This window comes from Nansenia antarctica, assembly GCF_963989245.1.
Source record: "Nansenia antarctica genome assembly, chromosome: 5".
Lineage (NCBI taxonomy): Eukaryota > Metazoa > Chordata > Actinopteri > Argentiniformes > Microstomatidae > Nansenia > Nansenia antarctica.
Genome location: NC_137690.1, coordinates 29,489,853 through 29,516,673, shown reverse-complemented (window position 1 = coordinate 29,516,673; position 26,821 = coordinate 29,489,853). Strand labels below are relative to the sequence as shown.

Below are 26,821 nucleotides of genomic sequence, written 5' to 3'. Positions count from 1 at the left end.
ACACACCTGTCTGTCTGTCTACACACCTGTCTGTCTGTCTGTCTGTCTACACACCTGTCTGTCTGTCTCCATACCTGTCTGTCTGTCTACACACCTGTCTGTCTACACACCTGTCTGTCTGTCTACACATCTGTCCTGCCTGTCTACCTGTCATGCCTGTCTACCTGTCCTGCCTGTCTACCTGTCCTGTCTGTCTAACTGCCCTGCCACCCTGCCCTGTGTCGTCATTCTGCCCTGCCATTACGTTCCCGCAATTCCATAATTAAAATCTGGTTCCTTTGGTCCAAGTGTCCTGACTCTGTGTCCTGTGCGTGGGTTCTCTAGCTCTGACTGTCACAAGCTCCAAGAATAGACCGTGGCGATTCATTAGAAAAAACACAGGAAGTGGATGACAGGAAGAGGGTCTTTATCTGGTGTTGTATACAGCATGCTTATTACCTCTGTCATCGTCTGTCTTGGCAGCCCACATTTGAACCCTTTATCTAGCTGTTTGGAACATCTGCAGACATTACAATCCACGGCTTCTGGGCTTATTTGCCAGACGGCATGGTTGAGAACCGGCCACGCACCACGGTACGAGGTCCCTCTAGGCTGAGACCTTCCTGACCTGCATCTCATTACTCCACTTTCCACAGCGTGGGGGGACACACTGTGTGTGCAGGTGCGTGCCAAGGACAATACTCTGCTACAGCGATTGCATCATAATCAAGAATACCATGACAATGATGCTGTCTGGGGACAAACATGGCAAGTTTATATTGGAGCTCAGTAGAAGACTAATAAAGCTATTTCAACTGTTTTTGGAGTGTGATCCAATAGTTGTATTTGATATTTGAGACATGTGTACTGGTACAAGTAACATGGCTAAGGTGACCAGTTGCTAATAGAGCTGAAAAAAGATTTTTAAAGTAATGAATCCTATCCTAACCTGGATAGTTACCGGCAGTGGATAGTTACTGGCAGTTATTCACACTGTCTTCCTTTCTGGGATGACAGGGACATTGAAATAATGAACACTGGTTAATTATGATGGGACCAAGTTTGGCAGCCAAATCTGCATAATCATATCAGTATTACAGTGCTGAGCTGAGCTCCCCACTGATGTTCCACTTCACCAGAGTATTACTTTTCTCTAACTAACTCAACAGGGCTTACTTTAGGCCTATTCGGTTCTTAAAACTCTGGCTTTTAGCCTCCTCTACCCCCTTGGTCCTTATAAGGCCAAACGGGACTAGGAGTGTGTGATTTAGAGCGGGGGCAGGATATTCTTATCATCGAACTGATTTAGTTGGCTAGCAGACTTGATGGGTGACGAGCACAATCCAAATTAGCTTGCTGTACTGTAACTACACAATCGAAAGGATTTAAATAGGGATTGTCATGAAATGCTTAAGGAGATTTTGATCTGTGACTAGTGTCTCCATAGTCACCTTTATGAACTGCTATGAATGCAAACAAACTGGGAGGATCAGACAGGGCAGGACTAGGAAGCCCAACTGTGGAAATTCAAAACAGGCTTGTTCATGTGGCTCGAAGCACCGGGCTAGTCATCTTCGGCACACACTGGCAGCGCTGTCGAAAAGCACTTATTGACAGACCCACGTCCCACCAGGTGAAAACATCAAACCAAACCTAGCCTTAAACCTAGCCCTAACCTTCCAACCAATTCGGGAAATTCAGCATGGGTTTGCTGGTCAGGCGTTTTCATTCCCATCCCTGTAGCCGCCCGCCTCCCAATCCCTCTCAGCGGGAGCTCAGTCCCATTATCTCTGTTTTACTGAGACCACAGAGCTCCCTGCCTGGCCTTATTGAACTGTCTCTCTCTCTCCCTCTCTCCGAGCCAAGCCCGTGTTCACCACCATGGTTACCTAATTGGACAGCGGGCTGCCTCTCTACAGGATAATTGCTCCCCCCATCTGACCCCTCTCTCCCCTCTCCTCCTCCTGGAAGGGGTAGGGGCCAGACCAGGCTGCCCCCCCCCCCTCCCGCCCGCCCTCCTCTCCCCCACGATAGGTACAAGGGAATGTCACGAGGGCTCCCGTTGACTCTGACCCGCAGTCTTTACCTCTGAACCCCAAACACAGGCACGAGACCATTCGAATCACCCTTCACTTTGGTTTCTCCTTTACACACGACGCATCCAAGAGCAGTGCAGCGCACCTTGTTAGAGAGTCAGAGTGAAGAAGGCTGCCGTCCATCATAACAAGGTTCTGGTAGCGAGGTGGGCTTCTACAGGGAAGAGAATGGGGAGGAAGCCATGTTTGTTAATCCGGACACGTGGATAGCGGTCTCGTAATCAAATGCGAAAAAAAACTGGAAATACAATCATGTTGTTCCAAATTGGTTTTGTTTATCTCGGTTGTTTAATCCGTGTTGGCGTCAGAAACAGGCATCTGGTGAATGAATAATGACAGGTCTTGTCAGTGAGGTGCTGTCCGATGGAGAACACGAAGGGAATTATTGTTGTGTCTTCTACGGTACATTACACCATCCTGTAATGTACCGTAACACCTTCATTAATTGTCATTAGTTTGAACGCCAACGGTTGTCGGATAATATAGGTGTCACTCACGGCCGTGGGCAGAACATGAAAAAGAACACATTTGGATGAACATAGTTTGCTTCTTTCTTGCTTCGGGCACATTTGAGAAATGAAATATGTATGAGAAATATAACTCCTGTCTAATATTCGTTCAGAATGGCAAAACAACAAACAACCCAAAAACCTTTTTCAAAGAGACTATGATCAAAAGCTGTTGCGGTGTAGTCAAAAGATGGAAATATGACAGGTTTGTACTATGTAGGCAAACACAAGGGTAATTCAGTTTTAAAAGGCTACACCGTGGTTTGAATAGAATTATGTCTGAATAGAATGATGTTTCAGTCCCACGCCACTGTAGCCTACAGTAGTGAAAAAGCGTCTTAGGAAATGTGTGAGGTTCATTGTTTTCTTTTATCTTTTTTGTATATACAGTAGGCACAAAGTGTACTGTACCCATTATCCTCTTGAAACCTTTAGGATTCTCATCCCTGCAGTGGCAGAGAAATGGGTGGCAGAGCTCAAATCACAATCCAGACACACAATAAAACCACTTATTTTCCCCTGACAAACCTCCCCGGTGACCTTACACTTCTCCTGCTGCAAAACTTCAGTCAAGCACAGAAACACAGTTTGAATCGGAATGTGGAAAAGACAGAGAGAAAGAGGACACGCACACAGAACAAGCGAGGAGGTATAAAGAGTGAAAGAGCATGTAAAGAGATAGAGAGAGTAAAGAAAGAGGAGGTAAGGACAGGTGGAGTGGTGGAAGGTGGGACCACCCCCACAAAGAGAACAAGAGAGAAGTACCTCAAGACAAGAGCACACTTAATTATTCCGTGGACTCTGTCAACAAGAGACGGCCCAATCTGTTGTGTACAGCTGCAGGCAGAACACATCACTGTTGTTATTATTTAATCAGCTGCCTGAACACAGAGGTAGGAGTGGGACGGGTGCGTGCTCTGCAGAAGAAAGACGAGAAAAGAGGAGAGTATCTGTGAGACTTCACTCTACATCCCTGTCCTCTCCCCTCGGCCCCCGGGCCTCTGTCATGCCAAAACCTGGCAGCTGCCAAATCCTGGCAGGGCCATCAACGGCAGGGCTGCCAAGTCTCACGCAATCACCGTGAGACACACGCATTTCAACCAGTTCTCACGCTCTCACGCCGCAACTCTATTTCTCACGGCGAGAAATAACAATTTGTTTTACGGGACTTTTATTTTAGAAATTCCTTGAAAGAAAGCTACCGGACATGAGTTTCGTGACGTCCTCTTTCTGCACTCGCGTTATTTTTTATTTTTTTAATAATTTGTTTTTCAGATTTTATCCCTTTTTTCACCCAATTTGGTAGCCAATTTAACCCAACTTAGCATCCAATTATCCCCTGCCTATTGCATGGGATCCGCCGCACGACCCCGTGGCCGGCAGTCCCAGAGGAGGGCGCCAGGCAGACTAGGCTGACTGGCTCCTCGAGCCCAGTACCGTTATTCCGGCACCCAGGGGGCGGTGTTGCGCGACGGATCCTAGTCCAGAAATACTCCTATACCCCCCTCGGAAGCGGCCGGCCAATATGCCGCTTCCCGTGTGCCTCGGCCATATCTGGATCTGGCGAGCCGGGATACGAACCCCGGCCCCGGTGGGCAGCATGCACTAGCGGCCAGTGCGTAGACCGCTACACCACCGCGGGGCTCACTCGCGTTATTATGCTTGCGCGTGCGCAGTCGGAGCGGTAGACGAGCGTTGCATCTGTGTTCACGCGATGAAACACGCCATACCATGGGGAAACTGTGTGAGTTTGTCCATTGACAATGCACCGGTCAATACAGGAGTCCGAAATTCCATTGCCTCCAGAATTCGCAATGAAAATGGCAACATCTATGTTCATGGGTGCCCCTGTCACATCGTCCACAACACTGCGAAAAAAGCTGGGCTGGCGTTCTTAGAGGCGAGTATAACCATGTATGCTTTCAATTACCTATCTGTTAACCTAATGCCAAATAAAATGGTTTGTTGTGCTGTAATGAATCTATGACCAAAATGTAATGTGATTGTGAATCATCATGTATTGCAGGTGTCTGGATTTGATCCAGAGGATCTGACAGTGGATGTGGGATACTGGTTTAGAGGTAGCACCAATCGGAAAGGTTACCTGACAGGTATGCACTTTAACCAGTCCCAGTCCCAATATAGTACAAATTAAATGCAGAAAATTTTGATTAGATGGAAATTAAGAGGTAACATTCTTGTCATAGAATTTTGTGAGTTCTATGGAAGTGTGTACATGGAAATACTCCAGCACATTTCCATCCGATAGTTGAGCCTGGAGAAGTGTTTGACTCGTGTTCTGTGGCAGTATGGGCCACTGACCAGCTACTTCAAGTCATCAAGTAGGTCTAATTTTTCAATGATACGAATGCAAGATTTTTACAAGAGACTGAAATGTAAACTTAGTCTACAACCTGTGCTTTTTTATTCACAGATGAGAAACAATCAAGGTTCAGGAGGCTGTTGGAAGCGTTCTCTTATCCAATGACGGAGGTGCACCTGCTCTTCTATCAAGCTACGTTGACTGTCTTCTCCACTTTCAACCTCCTCCTCCAGAAACAGAAGTCCTCCATCTTCCTTCTACACGATGAGGTAAAATGGGAGGGTCAGATATGCTTCTGCCAATCATGTGATATACGTTTGTTCCTTTTTTCATTAAGTGCTATGTCTTAGGTCTAAAGTCATTTTGAAAATCTTTTCTGAAATACAATTTTGTAGATGACAAATTTCATCCGCAAGTTGTGCTCAAAGTTTCTGAAGCCTGTAGCACTGCAGGGCCGGAGAACACATGAAATCCTCTACAACGACCCGTCAAACCAACTGCCAGGTGACTCCAAGTTTTAGATAAACAGATACACATACACTATCCACTCACTGACCTCACGTAGACTGTTTGTGTGACGGCTGCTTGTTCAGACAAGTTATGAGTTTGATCATGTCATCACTGATGTGATGGGAGATACTTAAAGAAGGGTATTGAAGTTAGCTATTGTGGTTGTTGATGATTGTAAATGAACTCTGTAAACGAACTCTTGTAAACAAACAAAAATATTTTTTATTTTAAACTTACCTGTTCTAAAGTAATTGATAGTTGTATTGTTATTGTGTCTCTGGCAGGAGAAAAGCTGAATATCGGCTTTACTACTCGAGCTACGCTCAACAGGCTCCTTGATGCAGGAGACATTACATCGCAGCAAGTGGAGAGGTTCCAACAGGCAGCACTGGCATTTCTTTTGAGGGCTGTGGAGTATGCCATGGAGAAACTACCCCTGCGAGAGCCCCTGCTCAAACATGCCATGTTTGTTGACGTCCAGCAGAGGACAGAGTGTGGTGTGGAAGATGCCTTGTACTTTGTTGACAGGTTAGGGTTGACAAGTTCTGATCATTTTGAATAGATTGTTAAGTTTGATAATCACATCTGAAAAACAAACCCTGCTGTTCCAGCTGCTGTAACTATATCTGATCAGTGCACATTGTGTTCTTTTTAGATTTGCTGAACTTCTCCCGTACCACGGACCTCAAGAGCATGACAAACTCAGCGAGGAGTTTCTGGATTACCAGTTCATGGACATTCCCATGCCACCAGACCCAGCCACATTCTACGTTGAGGGCTTTTGGGGGAACATGGCATCAGAGAAGAATAAGGTAATAATTATTCTGCACCCTTTGACATACTACACATTGACTTAATCAACTTGCTGCATAAGAAAATCCTTGAGTAATTAGGCTTCCTATGTACATTTTTCTAAGGTGAACGGGATGAGCAGATTTGGGCGGCTCTCTCATATTGCCAAATTGGTTTTGGTACTTCCGCATTCAAATGCTGATGCAGAACGAGTGTTCTCCGTGGTGGGGCTGAACAAAACCAAAACCCGTAACAGTCTGGCTCTTGATGGAACCCTTTCATCCATCATGACGGTGAAGATGGCTGGCCTCGAGCCAGAATGTTTAAAGTGGGAGCCCCCTACCTCTGTTATTAAGGCATCAAAATCTGCCTACAACACAGAGTTATAAACACCGCTTGTAAGGGTTGGGGTTGTTGTACTGCATAAGATGTTGTAACTTTATAGGTCACATGGTTGATTGACAGTTAAAAGAGTGATTAATAGTTTACATGGTTGATTGACAATTAAAAGAGTGATTAATATGTTACATGGTTGATTGACAGTTAAAATAGTTATTCTGATGTTACATGATTTATTTATTTATAGATAGATGATAATAAATATAATATATTTTTATTACTGTCTGAATTTGTCTTGTTTTATACAATTTTCCAATTGTTTTCATTTCTTGTGCTGGTTTATTATGATGTAAAATTGTAGGAAACAAACAAAAATAATAATAATAATAATAATAATAATAATAATAATAATAATAATTGGGTGGGAGAGAGGGGCCTCTGCTGCCAAACGTGCTCAGTTTTGCGTCGCTCCACCGGCAAAAAATCTCACTCCAAAGTTTTGGTGAAACTTGGCAGCCCTGATCAACGGCCTAATCGTTCGAACGCTCTTGCTAATCGTTTGCTAATCGTTCGAACGTTCGACGTGTGTTCCAGACTAGGGCCAAAATCTGACCGCCTGTGACGTCATTCTACTGCGCTGTGTTTACTACCGCAGCAGATTAATGTGTGTATCTTAAACTGTGAAGACAAATGTAATCTTCTTGCACTTGAATAGCATTAAGGTTGATGCAGGCTCACTAGTCAGCTATATAATATATAACATTTTATATGAAAACTCCTGCTAGCATGCTAATTTCACACGTAATTCGCTCCGCTAACGTAGTACGGAGTTGGCTAGTTAAAATCGCGCAATCAGCAGGAAGAGAGCGCGGAGAGCACCTCGGGTTGGGACACTTAATTGTTACGGTACATGTGGGAAAACTAGGGTTGGGCTCTGCACACAGCGTGCGATTTCTGTTGCGTGTCAACGTTCCATTTTGAAGTTTGAATGGAAGTCTATGAGAACATCGCATTTACCCACACACGGCCCCGATTTTAATCGCACGGCGAACATTCGATTCCATTCATTTTGAATGGGACAAAGCACACGGCGTGCGAGTTTTGTCGCACTGTCAAATGAATGGAATCGAATGTTCGCCGTGCGATTAAAATCGGGGCCGTGTGTGGGTAAATGCGATGTTCTCATAGACTTCCATTCAAACTTCAAAATGGAACGTTGACACGCAACAGAAATCGCACGCTGTGTGCAGAGCCCTTAGGGTTAGGTGCTAGGGTGCTACGGTTAGGGGTAGGGTTAGGATTAGGGTTAGGGTTAGACATGCCAGCATGTACCAAGTCGACGTAGCACCTATGTTGTGGATCCCGCTTCGGCTCCACTCGTTTCCACCTCGGCACCGCTCGTTGAGACCAATCAGGCCCAATCTGAGACAGCTGCGCCGGCTCCAGCAGGTGTTTACAATCTTAGGAGGAGAGACCTGCATAAAAGGCCCCACAACCTGCCGTCTGATGCTTGATCAATCTGATCCCCAGTGGTTAGTCGTCTCGCTCCCTCGTTTGTCTCCAGTGTGTTCTAGATCCGAAATTACTTGTTTACTTTTCCCAGTCGTTTTATTTATTTTGTTTGTTTGTTTTCTCTCCTTCACCAGTCCACTCCTGTCTGCCTGCCTGCCTGCCCTGCCTACCCTCCTGCCTGCCTATCGACTACTCCTCCTGCCTAAGCCCCTGCCTGCCTAACGACTACTCCTCCTGCCGAAGCCCCTGCCTGTCTAACGACTACCCCTCCTGCCTAAGCCCCCTGCCTGCCTGCCGACTACCCCCTCCTGCCTAAAGCCCCTGCCTGCCGACTATCCCCTCCTGCCTAAGTACCCCTGCCTACCTGCCGACTACTCCCCCCTGCCTGACCCCCGCTTGCCCTACAACCATTCTCTGCCTAGCCCCCTTTTAATAAATATTATTATTACCCAAGTCTCTATGTCTGTCTGTTCTGGGGTACTGCCACATTTGACCGCTTGATTCAGGCCGTAACAACCTAACCCTAACCCTAGTTGTCCCACATGTACCGTAACATATCCATGTCGAGTTGACTTGTAGCCTCTCGTTTCTTGGGCTGCGTTCGTAATTTTGCTCTGAGAGCCCTGTATCGTCGGAACGCACATTAGGTGCAACGTCATAAATGGACCAAGTAATTTGATTGGACAAGAGGCATTCCATGAGTGGTGATCAGATTTCCAGAACGTATTTACGAACGCAGCATCGATTATCGCTGTTTTGAAATTATCGCTGGTAGAATTGCGCCGCTCTTTTCCCATTGACATCATGGTGTCAAGTAATGTAAATAAATGTGCTGAATTTAGATGCCCTTTTGTGTTTTCATGCAGGGATGTTCAAAGTATTTTACTTTCAACCAGGTATCTGATTCTGACCACCTGTAATCATATTGTAATAAACCTCCTTGATGGGGTAGACCAAACCGGTCTACTGTCAGACCACAAGCACAGAGGACACAGACAATGACTTGAAATACAAAAGGGCCACTTTATTTTACAAGGCAGAGGACAGAGGTTGGAGCACACCACCACATGACACAGAGCTACAAAAACCAATAGAAATACTTTATTCATCAACAATTCATAAGCCTCACAGCAGGTTATTAGTGGGCTGACCGGCCCTGCCAAGACATATACCCCCCTCAAGCAGTCTATCCCAGTTAACCAGCGCATAAGGCACTTACCAGCGCAACAATTCACACCCCTGGATTAACCAGCTATCATACAGAATAATGACACCCTATAATATAGGCACACATGATTAGGGCGCTTTGATTAACAGGTACGACCAGACTTCCTTTGACCAACCCGACAGCTCCCCCAGTCTCAGATCCCACCAATTAACCCCGCTGTTTTAGACTATTTAAAAACCTACAAAAATCGAACAATCCCCCCCCCCCCCCCCCCCAAACACAGACACGGACAATAACAACACAGAACATATATGTTAACATTAAAAAGGCACTTAACTTGCCCAGGTGGCAAGACCCTCCCCCGGGGTCTGCGCGTTGTGGCACCGTGTCGACTCGGCTCGTAGTGACGGAGCCGCCGGGGGACCCGTCGACACAGTGCTGAACGTGGAACGCTCCTCAGTTGTTAGGAGCGCCACAAACTGGAGTCGGAGAGTGGCTGTATTGCACCTAGTAGGTTTACCACAGTACCGTTGATCAGCATGCGTAAAGTTCTACTTTTCCGAATAGTCACCAAGGCACACTGCAAGCGCCCCGTTGTCCAGCTGAAGCCCCGTAATATGGGATTGTAGTGCTGCACACCTGGATTTTATAACGTTGTATTTGATAACGTTTATTCCGTTCTGCTTTTATTTGATAGTCGGGGTCTTTTATAGGGCTCTCCCAACCCGAGGTGCTCTCCGCGCTCTCTTCCTGCTGATTTCCTCTGTGTGTGTGTGTGTGTGCGTGCTCCGTAGTAGTATGCAGTTATGGCATTTATTGTAATAAAGTTTATCTGGTAGGTATTAAACCTGGATAGGCTGAGAGCCGCTGCCACCACCTTTGTTTTACCGGTCTGGTCCGGATGTCAGAACCCTGAGAATACCACTCACACGACCACAGTATACCAAAAAGATATATCACTTTATTTAATAAAATACAAGTTCAAGTTCATCAGCTCTGCGCGGGTTACTAGTGGGCCGCTAGGAGACCGGCCCTGCCACGACCTATCCCCCCTCCACACAGTCTGTCCCCCCCCCGGGCAGCCCTCGCTCGGGAGCGGAGCTTGGTGGACGATACAGGGCTTTTCCCTAATGACTTGTCCGAATTATGTGTGAAATTAGCATGCTAGCAGGTGTTTTCATATAAAATGTTATATATTATATAGCTGACTAGTGAGCCTGCATCAACCTTAATGCTATTCAAGTGCAAGAAGATTACATTTGTCTTCGCAGTTTAAGATACACACATTAATCTGCTGCGGTAGTAAACACAGCGCAGTAGAATGACGTCGCAGGCGGTCAGATTTTGGCCCTAGTCTGGAACGCACGTCGAACGTTCGAACGATTAGCAAACGATTAGCAAGAGCGTTCGAACGATTAGGCCGTGGATGGCCCTGCCAGGATTTGGCAGTGCCAGGTTTTGGCATGACACCTCCTCTCTGACAAGCCCTGCCCCGTCACCCCGGAGCGGAGTTAGGGGGACAGTACAGTTCCAAAACTGCCATCCTCCTTAACAGACTTAGGAGATGGCTACAGGGGCCAGGAGTCCCTCCCTCCCTCCCTCGCCCCTCCCGTCTGACTGACTGACTAACTGGAAGCTCAGGGGCAGGCTGGTGGAGGACAGGGATCATTGTAATTCGCGGAACGGAACGAGGAATGGTATCGAGAAGAAAAAAAAACCTGAAATGTCCTCGCAGGATGTAGCCATTTCTCTCATTATAGTGAATCTCTACACCCTACGTGTAAACTGTCATTGGTCAAAAGTTCAAGGGACAGTCTGTGTTTAATCGGTGTGAGACAAGTGAATCTTGTCTGACCTACAACCGACCCACTGTGTTTAACTGCTATCCACCCCCCGCACCAACCTACAGACGTTTGGGGACAGAGCCTTCAGCGTGGCCGCACCTACTCTCTGGAACTCCCTCCCCATAGTGATCCGCAACGCCCCCACCCTGGACTCCTTCAAATTAGCCCTTAAAACACATCTGTTCACCAAGGCCTTTGGCCCCTAGTCAATGTTTCAGTTTTGCTTTGTTTGTTTTCTGTTTTGTCTGTCTCATCATTTCCCTTAGAATTGTAAAGCGTCCTTGGGTTTTTTGAAAGGCGCTATAGAAATTAGAGTTATTATTATTATTATTATTTTAAAAGAAAAAAAGAAAAAGGATTATTCTAACGTTGTAACTGACAATGGCCCCTGGTCATAGCATAGATTACTTTTTTCTTACGATGATGATGGAGAGGTGATTCACTCACTTGATGACAAAAATGTAAATGTATATCCAACACATGTTCTGATCCTATTCGTTCCATACCACGCATTACAACGAGACAGACATCCTCCACATGGTCTACCGCCACCAGCCTCCCCAGGTACAGTATGATCAGAAAAACAGTCTCCCCATCACTCTCTGGCCATGTCGGTAATGGTCATAACTGTATTATGTGTGAGGGGAGGTTTGGCTCTTATTAGCAGTTTGATAGTTCAGTGGGAGAGATGGACTACAGGAGAGGCTGAAGGACAGGCTCGTTGGAACGGGGCGGCTGTGGCTCAGGAGGTAGAGGCTGTGGCTCAGGAGGTAGAGGCTGTGGCTCAGGAGGTAGAGGCTGTGGCTCAGGAGGTAGAGGCTGTGGCTCAGGAGGTAGAGCCGGCGTCTAATGATCGCAAGGTCGGCGGGTCGGCGGCTGCATGGTAGCTTGCTGTCATTGGAGTGTGTGTGGGTGAATGGGTGGTTGAATGGGTGAATGAGAGGCCATTGTAAAGCGCTTTGGAATAAGGCGACCATTTGGAATAAGTGCGGTCCATTGTAATGGATAGAACGGAATTAGGAGTGGTGTCAAGCACGTCTTTATAATGGAATATGCCGTTTAGCGGACGCTTTTATCCAAAGCAAGTCACACTCATTGAACACTTTATCAGGAACACCTGTACACCTTCTCATTCATTCAGGTGGTGTAATGGCGTGGGGAATGTTTTCTTGGCACACTCTGGGCCTGTTAATACCAATCAATCATCGCTTGAATGCCCCAGTCTATTTGAGTATTGTTCCAGACCATGTGCCTCCCTTCATGGGCACAATGTATCCATCATCTATTGGCTACTTCCAGCATGATAATGCACCGTGTCACAAAGCAAAATGACAATGGGTTCAGTGTTCTTCAGTGACCTTCCCAGTCACTGGATCAGAATCCAATAGATCTTTGGGACGTGGTAGAACGGGAGATTCACAGTTTGAAAGCACACCTGAAAAATCAATAATTGCGTGATGCAATCATGCCATCATGGATCAGAATCTCAAAGGACATCTCTTGTGGAATCAATGCCACGAAGAATTGAGGCTGTTTTGAGAGCAAAGGGAGGCCTTATCCAGTATTAGTATAGTCTTCCTAATAAAGTATTTGGTGAGTGTACATTACAGTGAGTGCATACATTTTTCAGTATGGTCCCAGGGCCCTGGATTGACAGTATTAGTGGTAGCAATATAATACTGTAGCAATATAATCCTGTAGCAATATTGCTGCAGCAATATAACTTATTAAGACCACCTATGTGATAATGTCATAAATCCAGGCTGAGCTCTTTATTGTTTTAGAGTGACCTTTGACCCCAGGAAGCAGTGAGCAGTTATGGCAGCACCAGGCCCAGGACTACTGAGGGAATGTCTCCCAGATCCACTTTATCCTTCAACCAAAAGTATGATATTTATGATATTCATAAACCCCCACCCACCCAATTCTTCCCTGTTTTTTGTTTTGTTTTACCGTATAAATACAAGAATGTTGGGCTGTACTAAAATATATATATCAAATCCTTTTTGAGCATTTTTCATATTCATATACATTTATATACCATGGGTTTGCAGTTGACATTATAATTATCTATATTCATGAATAATGGTACTATCATGCAGTCTAGCTGCGCATGAAATAGACTCTAAAATAGTACAGGTTTTCTGTCTCAGGTTTTGAGAGCAGAAACGTGCTGTATCCCAGTTACGTCGGCTTCCCACTAAGTATGGAGATCTTTGGTATGTTCTGGTAAGGAGTCAAGGAGGCTAGATTTACATCTTTGAAAGCCATCTAATTTTCACATGTCAATTTCTCCTGAATGACATCAATCTCTGATGCCTTTGGTTCAACTTAGTCATGCTGTTTAGAATATAGAAGATGTCTTAACTGCAGAGATTTATAGAAATCAAAGGTAGAAGTAAAGGTCATATTACTTGAAGGAAAGCATTGAATCATCATGACAGAGATATTGGAAGTCCTTGATCAATTCATTGTAGCCCAGCTACTAAAGTGAGCTATGAGCATTTCAATAAATGAGTCCATTTAATAAATAAGCATCATTTCATGGTTATGTACACGGTTATTAACATGGTTATAAGTTTATAATGTGTACTTGTTTACAAGCTCTAATGTGAGTTCGCTCATTGGTTATAGGCTACTACGTGTTATGAATGTCATTCATTCATTTCTTTATTTCATTGGTCCATCGGGAAGAGCTAGCCAACTGTAATGTATGCTGAGATAGAGGGGGCGGGATTTGTACTAATAACGATAGGTTGCACTAAGTAACGTGAGAGAATGATTGAGGACATCTTCGAGTGAAGTAAGACCTGTATGCTGTGTGTATAACAATTCGGGAATCAACGAACAGTTATTCCTTTGGATGTTGGTGCACATTGAAGCTACCAGAGGTAAATACATATGTCTGGTGTTTGTTTATAAGCTACATCTACTCGTTGTAGTATGTTATATTTGACTGTAGAGCTAATCGCGGCAAGCGGTTAGCTTAGCATAATTACGTTAGCATGTTGCTAGCATTTGCTGAGTGATAAATTGTTTCTAGCTATATCAAAACGAAATAGCTATTGGATTTTGTAGCTCAGTGTATTCTGTTAATTCAGAATTGGAAGTCGAGAGACCAAGCAAAAGGAAAGCTCTCCGGTGGACTAACACGGAGACCGTTTCCAATCGCCTGGGGTAACTCGAGACCGTCCAGTGAATCTTCGCGCCAGTGTACTTCAATCATTCTCCTGCGCTCGTGGGAGAGCGCTGGACCCCATCCCCCCTCATCTCTGCCTCTTTTTTCGGATCTTTCAAACCCCTCGTTTACCTACGAGTCCCCCACGAGGTTACGTGAGTACTGAACCACGCACGTGCTTTTATTTTAGGCTCGTGTAAACGAGTGAAGTGGCCATATCTGTTTCAAGGCCCCCCCGCTCACAAGCAACGTCAGCTGCAACGGTAACACTGGTTAATGGACTGAGTTACAGAGTGCGTGTGTGTGTGAGTGTGGGCCCACCTTTTTATTTTACTTAATGATATATTGTACAATTGTGAATCCTTTGAGTTGACTTTGAGTTTATTGGCAGGGCTGCCAAGTCTCACGCAATCACCGTGAGACACACGCATTTCAACCAGTTCTCACGCTCTCACGCCGCAACTCTATTTCTCACGGCGAGAAATAACAATTTGTTTTACGGGACTTTTATTTTTGAAATTCCTTGAAAGAAAGCTACCGGACATGAGTTTCGTGACGTGTGTGATGTTTTGAAATCTCAAATTGTCATCCAGGTGATTAGCAGAATGATCTGTGAGAGACCCTGTTGGTTCTGTCAAAGGCCGTCAAGCGGCAATGACAGCGACAGCCTAACGTGATCGTGGAAATTATTAAGGCACGGCACCTACGGCTAATCCCATTGGTTGCTATTTGTGAAGGAGCGGTGATTAGCTTCTATACTGTTTAACCATTGGCTGACACGTCTGCCACTCCCAATGGGTCCTCAAGCTCATGGTCGTGTGAGTGGAGACAGTAATGAAGATGGAGGGTTCGGTGTTGTTGAGTTACATTTACATTTACATTTTTGGCATTTAGCAGACGCCTTATTCCAAAGCGACTTACAATCAATACATTTGAATACTAAGCATGTGAATCAGCAGTCCACCATTCGTTGCAGGAAGAGTACTCTAGCTCGGGCCCGGGGCCACTGATAGAAGGAGAAACCTTCTCCCTATTATCGCCTTCTACTAAAACTTTTTTATTTTTTTTAATTTTTTTTCTGGAGAAACTGAGAAACAGTACAAGGGGGGCAATAGAAGTTCTTAGGGACACAGTAGAGGGGAAAGCGGGTGTCTTTAGGAGACGTAGTGGTGAGGGTCAGAAGATGTCTCAGAGTTATTTAGGCGGTTTATGGAGTAAAGAGAGTAACTGATATATATATATATATACAGTATATATATATATATATATATATATATATATATATATATATATATATATATAACTAGATAGATAGAGTAATGTATGTGTGTAATTAGATAGCGAACTGCTTTGGCCGGTCGGAACAATAGCGGACGGCGAGAACGGGACATTGCAGATAGCATGATAGTAAGGTAAGGTATGATAGTAAGTAAACACAACTTTCCACTGTCGCTTATCTCCACAGAGAGCAGAGGACAGTCTCCTGCTCAGGATCAACCAGCTGGTTAGCGGGCTAGGGAGCGGGTTGCTGGACAGCAGGGGTTGATCAATTAGGGGGGTTAGCAATCACATGGTTGATTGACAGTTAAAAGAGTGATTAATATGTTACATGGTTGATTGACAATTAAAAGAGTGATTAATATGTTACATGGTTGATTGACAGTTAAAAGAGTTATTCTGATGTTACATGATTGATTTATTTATAGATAGATGATAATAAATATAATATATTTTTATTACTGTCTGAATTTGTCTTGTTTTATACAATTTTCCAATTGTTTTCATTTCTTGTGCTGGTTTATTATGATGTAAAATTGTAGGAAACTAGCAAAAATAATAATAATAATAATAATAATTGGGTGGGAGAGAGGGGCCGCTGCTGCCAAACGTGCTCAGTTTTGCGTCGCTCCACCGGCAAAAAATCTCACTCCAAAGTTTTGGTGAAACTTGGCAGCCCTGTTTATTGGAAACATTACATTTATTTCCTTGAAAGGAATTGGAATAGGCTTTGAGCCTATATTTTGTTATGTGATATTGTGATATTGTCTGTTGACATTGTATTGTGAATATTGTCTATTGACTTTGTATAACATTATAATTGACTACCAACACTTTAAATGTAGCATTTAGTAAATAAATATATACCCTTTGGTATTTGCATTTAAAGCCAATGTGTTGTGTCATAAACAGGTAATAGGCAATTCATATGATATATTAAAACATAAATACATTAAAAGGATTAAAAAGGAAGTCCTATTTAAAATACTTCCACATAGTTAATGGAGGCACCGATCGTCATAATTTGAATAGTTTATTATTACAGGTAATACCGCCACTTATTTAAAATAGAACTCAGGCCCCGCCCATATGGCAGGGGTTACATCATTATCAAACCAAGACTTGAAGGTGCAGCCATTAAATACCTTTGGCAAAACTAGCTTCCTCCAGATGGGGGAAAGAAGGGAGATAAGGGAGATAAGGGAGATAAGGATCGGTCCCATTTCAGAGGAGATCCCCTGGGAATTAGGAATTATTAGATTAGATGATAAGTAAAGTACAGCAGGTTGATTCCTACCTTCGGACCACTATTCCAAATGTATGAACAGGCTCCCGACCTTGTTAAAGAAAGTCTTAGGCACTGTAATGGGGAGAGGAATAAAAATCAAGGTCTAGGCAATATGTTCATTCTTATTAAGTGTGCTTGAAGTAGCAAGCAGCACTTATTAGTATTGTACATATATTTATTCATTCACTCTACCTAAGAAAGAGATTGGAAGATAATGAAACTTTTTCTGTTAAGCATGCATAAGTGTATGCAATAATTTTTCGCCCCCAAAAAAGTATTTTTTGGGGCGAGGGCGAGAGAGAGAAGGACCTGCATAGACAACTGCACTGTGTGAGTCACCCTCCCCTCAGCCTCCCCCCTAGCAATGGAGGCTGAATGGAGGTAAACATCGGAGGTTGGTGGAGGTAAAAATCGGAGGCTGGTGGAGGTAAAAATCGGAGGCTGGTGGAGGTAGAAATCATGACAATGAGCCCGTCCTCTGATATCTACCTCCACCAGCCTCCACTGTCCCCTACCCACAACTCACAGCACACAACCATTCCCACACATTCCACTAGACTCCCAATCAATATCTCAGTGTTTGTAGTCGATAGAAAGGAAAAAGAAACTTGCACTCGCTAGAATTTCCTTCGATTATTCACACATACCTGCAGCAGTGGTCAAACGAATGTGTCCTGGCATTTATTAATCATAGTCATAGCATAAAAGTAGATTCTCGACTAATGTGTAACAGATCTGTAATGTATGGGTCATAATGTAGATTATTTGCTGCGTTGGTGTTTGTGCTGCCGCTGTGTCTAGGATTGTAAGACTTGGATGTTGTCTCAGATGGGGGTGATCCCCCCATATATCTATGGCATTTGTTGTGTCATTTTCCTTTCTGTTTATTTCTGATATGTGACATATGCGGCATGCGCCCTGTTTTTTCTTTTGTTGTTTGTTTAAACAAGATACAAATAAAAACATGCTCTGTTATTGTTTATGGACAATGTACTGCATATAGGGAAGTGCAAAATCTCGTTTTCTACTCTTACCTGGGACAATAACCTTCCCCACGGACACTAGTTGTTCTGATGTCCTGTTGTGTACATGTCTCTATGTGAAATTCAATACAAATATTTCTTTTAAAAAAAGGAGATTCTCATATGCAGTATGCTCACAAAAGTAATTGTAATAATTCATCTCATCCAAGTTTATATCAATCATTATGAACCTGAATGACTGACACGGTTTGACACTGTTTGTCCATTTTAAAAAGAGCCTTTTATTCACAGGTAATTAAATACACTATGTACATAGTTGGACTGAACCACGATAGCTGTTCACAGGGAGACACAGTGATCTTCTGAAAGCCGCAGAAGACGAGAATACTTCTAACATGGGCGGGGGGGGGGGTTCTGTGTGTTTCCTACGCACTTGCACACAGGTCCACAACATCCACTTGACTGGCGTGATTGCATACTAACATCTGATGTTAATGATGATGATGAGATGTTATGTGCTCGATACGGGCAGCCGAGTGGCGGTAACAGTCATGGAGGAGAGAGAGACGAGAGTCCTCCACCGCTGTTCTCTTTGAGGCGCCGCTCCCCGACATCCCCTACTTCTCCTCTCCACCACCTGCCACTCACACCGCCTCTAATTAGTGCACGCTCACTCGTGCCACTAGAGAGAGACAGACAGACAGACACACGCACACGCACACATGCACACGCACGCACACACACACTCACACATGCACGCACACGCACACACACACACCTCTGGAGGGGATTGGGGGAGAATCTATTTGCCTTTTCTGTGCACACAAGCTGTCTCTTGCCAATCTCTATCATACCTCCCTCCTCCCCACACACCCCCTCCCGAGCCTTCATCTCTGAGTGGGGTTATATCCTAGAGGAGAGGAGCCGATAAGGAAATCAGGATGCCTTTACATGAGCTGCTGGGCTTTACCTGGAGAGCACCGCGGGGGATCGAGACCGCCGTGATAATCAGTCTCAGCATGGGCTCCTTCTAATTCCCCTGACCACTCCTCACCCCCTACCCCCCCGCGCGCCGTGCGCACACCCCTCTGTCAGGCTCTGATATCAATATCCGTCCATATCTCCTCGTTGTCTATTCGGCTCATTTTCCTTTTTTGGGGGGGATGGTTTAATACATTCACCCCCAAAGTCTTTGATGGAGACAATTTAGAATGTCCTCTCTGTTCTGGTGTGTTGACCTATCCTCCTTGTTTTAATTGGACGGGACTTGTAGTGGTCAAGAGATTCTGACGGACAGGTTGGTGCAGACAGCAGAGGCCGAGGTGTGACATACTAACACATCCACGGCCTCTGAATCCCAACGAGCAGCAGGTCCGCAGAGACCTGGACAGACAGGCTGCGTCTCAGGGGTCTCCCAAGCCGCCACATGCAGATGGGCACTGTTTAATATGGCTCACCCTGTCTTCTTCACTGACAACAAGAAGTTTAGTCCAACACAAACATGTTTTCAACTGACACTGCAGAGCACTCTCTCTCTCTCCCTCTCTCTCCCTCGCGCTCTCTCTCTCTCCCTCCCTCGCGCTCTCTCTCTCTTTCTCTCCCTCACGCTCTCTCGCTCTCTTTCTCTCTTCCTCTCTCCCTCTCTCCCTCGCGCGTTCTCTCTTTCTCTCCCTCGCTCTCTCTCTCTCTTTCTCTCTCCCTCGCGCATTCTCTCTTTCTCTCCCTCGCGCTCTCTCCCCCCGTCGCTACTCCTCTCTCCCCTTGCTCTGTGGAGGACCCTGGTGAAGGTCAGCAATAATGATAATGGTGGTTATATCAGTTCATGCCTCTCCTGCTGAATAAAGTATGTTCTGTTTTTAGTCAGGCCCCAACATTGTTTAGCGAAAGGCACTTTCTGTGTTGAGGTGTGTTGGGATGGTTTCCATAAATTAGTATAGATATTTTAAGTATTTTGTTAGATGTTTGATATGTACTGTATTTATATATATACATACTATAAAATACATACTATATATATAGCTTCATTTATTTGTCTGATATCAGAATAAATATGGCATACTCCAACTTGATGTGGTGAATAAAATAGTACAACATGGTGGCACATATTCATCCATTACAATAACACAAGACTGAGATTGACCTCAAAACGACAAAGAACATCGTTTTTACCCCAAAAACAACATCGAAAATTGACCCTAAAAAACAACAAACAACACAATTCAACACAAGTCAAGAAACAGAGACCCCACAAAACACCTGCTTAAGCCAGTCAAAAGAGGACGACAAATTGTACATGATGATGTGCGATGGTTGTACATGAGTGGTTAGCATACAAACAGCTATGCTCTGTCGCCAAAATAAAAGTCTCACACATACATTATGTCTCGATGAAGCCTTTAAACACTATACTGTAGGTTGTTCTAGGTCACAAAAAGCAGATAAACTCACTCCAGCAAAAAACAGTATATTATGTACAAAAGAAAGTGTGCATGGTTTATAACAAAAACAATGAGAAACTATGATACAATAAAGCATACTCTGACAGTAGCATCCTCGTCAAGAGTGGACATAACGTACTTACGACAACTCTGCTGAGATCCAACCAGGCCTTCTGAGGTCTGTGGTGAGGGACAGGACTCGGTATAACTACCGGTAAATTGTTTGTTGTTTAGACCACTTTCTTCATCCGGTGTGGGGGGGGTGGGGGGGGGGGTTCATTGGCCTGTAACACGACAGCTGCGATCGCTTAGACGTAAAAAAAAAAAAAAAAAACGCTTTCATGCCTTGTTGAAGAAGTCATCGAGTCAAGCTCGACCGGTAAAACATTCGGAAACTTGTGATAGAGATATGACAGAGAGAGAGAGAGAAAGAGCACAGCGGCCCGAGTTTGTGCGTACGAGCAGGGGGCGTTTGTACAGTGTGAGTCGAGCTGAGATTTCAAAGAAGCGACAAGAGATACATTAGACCAAGTCACGTTGACTGTACGTACATAGAGAGGGCCATATAGGGGATGGATAATGATAGTCATTTGTCACTGCGGTTGGGCTGTTTGTGTGAGAGGCTGTCCGACAGTGCCGGAGGCGGGTCATCAAAGCATTACCCGCCTGGTTTACTGTAGCAGATAAGCCCGTCTCATGGTGTGTTGCATCAGTCAGGGTCCATGTAGAGCGCAGCCAATACCAACAAGTAAAGAATAACATCCCCCTCTCTCTCTCTCACACACACACACACACACACACACACACACAGGCACAACACAAACACACAACACGCACGCACGCATGCAACACACACACACACACACACACACACACAGGCACAACACAGACACACAACACGCACACACGCATGCAACACACACACACACACACAGGCACAAAACAGACACACAACACGCACGCACGCATGCAACACACACACACACACACACACACTACTCTCTCTGCACCGCTCAGCCTCTAAACATTCCTTCGACCATTCCCATAGAACTCAACCATCATCACTCTGCATCATTTGCACATTTGTGCGTGTGAGTGTGAGTGAGTGTGTGTGTGAGTGTGATGTTGTGGCAACGGTGAGATCTGGAGGACGCCTGGATGTGTTTGACTGTGACTGTGTCCGTGTGTGTGTGCGTCCCTATGTGTGTGTGTGTGTGTATGTGTGCGTGTGTGCAGCTGTTCGGTCTCTCTCTCTCTGAGTCTCTCTCTCTCTCTCTCTCTCTCTCTCTCTCTCTCTCTCTCTCTCTCTCCTCTCCTGGATAATTAGTGTGATTGGAGAGAGATGGGGCTGATGAGGACATTCACCGTGTTGAGTAGCCTGACTGGCGCCAGCTCTTGTGAACAAGCTCATACACACACATACACACACACACACGCACGCATGCACACAACGGGCACACACACGCAAGCTCACACACACACAGGCACAACACAAACACACAACACGCACGCACATACACACACACACAGGCAGAACACAAACACACAACACGCACACACACACCCACACACACACACCTTTTGTCTCCCTCACCACAGTACTATGGAAACCAACCCCTCCGCTTTGTAACAGAGAGAGATCAGGGACAGCGTCCCCAGCATGTTGGGTGTTCCTGGAACAGTTTGAAAGAGGAGTGATTAGGCATTCAGCCTCTCCTCTCCAACGCAACCTTCACTCCACCCCGAATGACGGATGTAACATGTAAACACATTCAGCATTCACCAAAACACAATATTTCCATATAGGGTTAGGGGTTAGGGTTAGTCCATTATATGTCCATTTCCCCCATTTCCATCTGTTACCATTCTGGTAATAAAATGGAACCATGTACGGTGGCCTAGAAGGATGTTTTTTTTCAGAGTTCCGTGAGCGGGAGGCCTTGGTTACAGTAGAATAGTCGCTCCTCCTCGACCCCCCCCCCCCCCACACTCTTCAGATGAATCAGCTGCGAGGTGTTTCAGTTTGTGTCTGTCTGTCTGCCTGCCTGTCTGTCTGTCTGTCTGTCTGTCTGTCTGTCTGTCTGTCTGGAGGAGAACTGGAATGTCTGAGCGAATCCTGTCCTCTACAGAGACAGGTAACTGTCACCACACACACACACACACACACACACACACGGATACACGCACACACACGGATACACACACACACACGGATACACACACACACACGGATACACACACACACACACACACACGGATACACGCACACACACACATGCACACACACGCACACACACACACATACACACACACACACGCACATGCACACACACACACACACACACACGCGCACACACACACACACAGACACACACACACACGCACACACACACACGCACACACACATGCACACACACATGCACACACACAGGGATATTAGTATGCCAACTCCCAACTCATAGTAATTCTATTATAATGTCAATCATTTGGATTCGGAGAGAGAGCTAGCCATGGACGCCTGTCTAATCAGATAGAAGTTGTAACGATGTTTGATGACGTGCAGAAACACTGCAGTCTCCTTACCCTGTCTCTCCCCTCCTCCATGGCTGCACGGCAGATAGGATCACTAGGACTGGGAACACACTCCCACTCACCATGGCCCAGAGATTGGGAACAACAGGTGTTTTACCCCCTGTGCCCCTCTGTGGTGCCTCCTCTCTCCCTCCTCTCCTCCTCCCTCCCTCTCCCTCTCCTTTCTCCCTCCTCTCTCCCCCTCCCCTCTCCCGCCTCTCTCTCTCCTCTCCTCCACCCTCCCCTCTCCCCATCCTCTCTCCCTCCTCTCTCCCTCCCTCCTCTCCCCCTCCTCTCCCTCTCCTCTCTCCTTCCTCTCTCCCCCTCCTATCTCCCTCCCCTCTCCCCCTCCTCTCTCCCTCCCCTCTCTCCCTCCTCTCCCCCTCATCTCTCCTTCCTCTCTCCCCCTCCTCTCTCCCTCCTCTCTCCCTCCCCTCTCCCCTTCCTCTCCCCCTCCTCTCCCCCTCCTCTCTCCCTCCTCTCTCCCCCTCCTGTCACCCTCCTCTCCCTATCCTCTCCCCCACCAGTCTTGTCTTAACGTCACGTTGCCAAGCATTACTACAAGGTTTGAAAACTCTAAAACAAACCTGCAGGGGATCTGGGATGAGAGCAGGGAGACAAAGTGTGTGTGTGTGTGTGTGCATTGTTTATTTGTATATAAAGTGTGTATGTCTGTGTGTGTGCGTGCGTGTGCGCGTCTGTGTGTGTGTGTGTGCGGTGTGTGCGGTGTGTGTGGGTGTACGCGTACGTATGTGAATGTGAGTGTGTTTTGTTTCCAATGGGGGAGGAGAGGGGTAGATAGACAGGCGAGCGGTGCCACAGCAGGGTTGACCAGACCGAGCCTCCCTTTGGTCTCACGCAGACACGTCTCATTAAGTCAGACTCCATTTAAATGCAAGTGGGGCTTGGGAGGCTGTTACGCATCCGGCGGATTTCGTGAGCGCCACGGAATCTATCCACAAATAAACAGGAGTTGAAGAGGTGCTTCAAACGGAGGCAGGGAGGCTTTGGGGGGGGGGGGGGGGGGTTGAATGTCTACTGCTCATCTGAGATAATGGCATCGAAAAACATATTTAGCTAAACTCCATTTCGTTTTCTCTTTTCACGGGGCTTTGTCGACGTGTGTCCACAAATAGGGCAGAAGGGGAATGGAAACTTGAGGGAGGTGGTAGACTGACTGACTTCCTGTCCTCCCAGGTTTCACTTCCTACTCCACCAGAATCTCAATGAAGAGATGAAACAGAGAGAGGGAATCGACCTAAGGACCCCCTACCGCGAACATGGAGCAGGTGCAAAAACAACCCAAGTACCCAAAGCGCTGTTTCCTCCTTTCCTAAATCCAACACGTCCCTCTCGTATGCCGTCGTCCTTTGAAGTTAAGATTTACACCCTCTGTTCAAGTTTTGGGTCTGTTTAAAGAAACGTTTTATATACCACACAGTGAGTCTACAAACCAAAGCACACCTCTGTGTCTTTGCTAAGAACGTTCCACACTGTGTGTCTCCTCTGGAGGTTTTTCACTGCAGGCGGGTGAGACGGTTGCTAAAGATTAGGATAGAGTTTTTTTTTTTTTTTTTTTTTAAGGGTTTAGGGTAGACGGTTTTCAGAGAAACACCTCCAGCGGTGGGTTTCAGAGGACTCACACCCCCAGGGGACTCACTCTTCACGCTATCTTTTCCCCAAAAAAGACAAGGTGAACTCATACTTCAGACGTCATCCAGCTGGTAAGGGTGGGTGTTGTATATGGCCCTGGTGAATCATCACACATGCTCGAGGTGTGTGCGTGTGTGTGTGTGTGTGTGTGTGTGCGTGTGCGTGTGCGTGTGTGTGTGTGTGCGTGTGTGTGTGCGTGTGTGTGTGTGTGAGTCCTGGAACCTACCCATCTCTTATCTCTGCGCTAGACTGTAGCAAGAGTGAATCAGAGTGGAGGAGTACATAAGGAGGAGTGGAGGTGTACACACACACACACACACGCACACACACACAAACACGAACACGCACACGCACATGCAAACACACACACACACATTCACGCACACGCACACGAACACGCAAACGCACATGCAAACACACACATACACACACGCACACACACACACACACACACACACACACAAACCCCCCCTACGGCAGGTGGTAAGGGTGTGAGCCAGAGTGGAGGTGAGGGCAGGTGAGTCCTCTACTCCCCGGGGTTGTTGCTGGAGTAGAAGCTGGAGGTCTCTGACACCGTCTTGGAGACGCTGCGGGACGAGGAGCCGTTGGAGGTGAGGTCCAGAGAGGAGCGGCGGGGGGCGGCCATACCCGCTCCTCCCCCACCCCCTCCACCTCCACCCCCACCCCCGCCTCTCCCCGCTCCCCCACCTCTGGGCCCGGCCCTGGGGGGCTGGGGGGGGGGCTCTGCCTCATCCGCCACCTGCAGCACGGTGGACACGGTGGTCTCCATGCGGCTGGCCTTGTACACGCTGGTCTGGGTGTGCAGGTAGCGGGTGGACTTGAGCTCCAGACCCTCGTAGGAACCGTCGGGGACGCAGGGGCAGCAGCGGAACGCCTGCTTGAAGCCAGCCCGGAACCTGGGAGCCACGGCAACCACAAAGACAAAGAGACAGACACACACACACACACACAGGGAGGGCAAGGCAGAAAGTCAGAGGAGAGGGCAGGAAGAAAGAGAGGAAAAAAGGGGGAGCGGAGAAGGGGGTTGAGGACAAGTGAGGAGGTCGAGGACGAGGTGGGAGTTTGATGGAGGACGAGTGGAGAGGCAGGATGTGGCGGTGAATATTAACATCTGAGGGGAATAAGCCTGCAGAGACGTGCACTCGCTGCAGTTTCTCTAGAATTTTCTCTAGTAGTTTCTCTAGTAGTTTCTCTAGCAGTTTCTCTAGTAGTTTCTCTAGTAGTTTCTCTAGCAGTTTCTCTAGCAGTTTCTCTAGCAGTTTCTCTAGCAGTTTCTCTAGTAGTTTCTCTATTAGTTTCTCTAGCAGTTTCTCTAGCAGTTTCTCTAGTAGTTTCTCTAGTAGTTTATCTAGTAGTTTCTCTATTAGTTTCTCTATTAGTTTCTCTAGTAGTTTCTCTAGTAGTTTCTCTAGCAGTTTCTCTAGCAGTTTCTCTAGCAGTTTCTCTAGTAGTTTCTCTAGTAGTTTCTCTAGTAGTTTCTCTAGTAGTTTCTCTAGTAGTTTCTCTAGTAGTTTCTCTATTAGTTTCTCTATTAGTTTCTCTAGCAGTTTCTCTAGTAGTTTCTCTAGCAGTTTCTCTAGTAGTTTATCTAGTAGTTTCTCTATTAGTTACTCTAGAAGTTTCTCTAGCAGTTTCTCTAGTAGTTTCTCTAGTAGTTTATCTAGTAGTTTCTCTATTAGTTTCTCTAGTAGTTTCTCTAGTAGTTTATCTAGCAGTTTCTCTAGTAGTTTATCTAGTAGTTTCTCTATTAGTTTCTCTAGTAGTTTCTCTAGCAGTTTCTCTAGTAGTTTCTCTATTAGTTTCTCTAGTAGTTTCTCTAGAAGTTTCTCTAGTGGTTTCTCTAGTAGTTTCTCTATTTGTTTCTCTAGTAGTTTCTCTAGTAGTTTCTCTAGTAGTTTCTCTAGCAGTTTCTCTAGCAGCGTGTAACTCTTTTTTGGTACCCGGACGGCACTGACAGTCATTAAAAGTGTGTTGTGTGAGATAATGTACGCCTCTTAACAACAACACATCAGACAGCTAACAGGTGGTCTTCTGAGAAACAATAGGAGGCGTATTCATAAAATGTAATGGCTGTAGTGAATTGACCATCTGTTTCATTTTCCAAAACCAAGTATTCGCATCGGTTTATTGATGCGTGACTCATCTCCAGGGTAAGGAATTAAGGCTGAGTGAATAGATTTAATTTCACACTGGGCGTCATCAAGGACCTCTCATTTTCTAAAAAAATAAGTAAATAACAGGTGGTCTGTTCATAACAGCCGTTAAGTTTATCATTTGTTAGTAATCCTAAAAAAAGAGAAAACAGGTAACACTTAACATTAAGTTCTCCTAATGTATGA

At 45.7% G+C, this 26,821-nt stretch overlaps 1 protein-coding gene across 1 annotated transcript in view; it reads right to left on the bottom strand.

Annotated features, from left to right (window-relative positions):
• Positions 1 to 23,356: 23,356 nt before the first annotated feature.
• The window catches only part of tacr1a (tachykinin receptor 1a), a 32,467-nt gene continuing 29,002 nt past the window's right edge, over positions 23,357 to 26,821 (bottom strand). Inside the window, exon 5 of the mRNA XM_080532331.1 lies at positions 23,357 to 25,378. Coding sequence (XP_080388457.1) covers positions 24,988 to 25,378 — 391 coding nt within the window. The 3' untranslated portion in view covers positions 23,357 to 24,987. The remainder of the gene's footprint in view (positions 25,379 to 26,821) is intronic.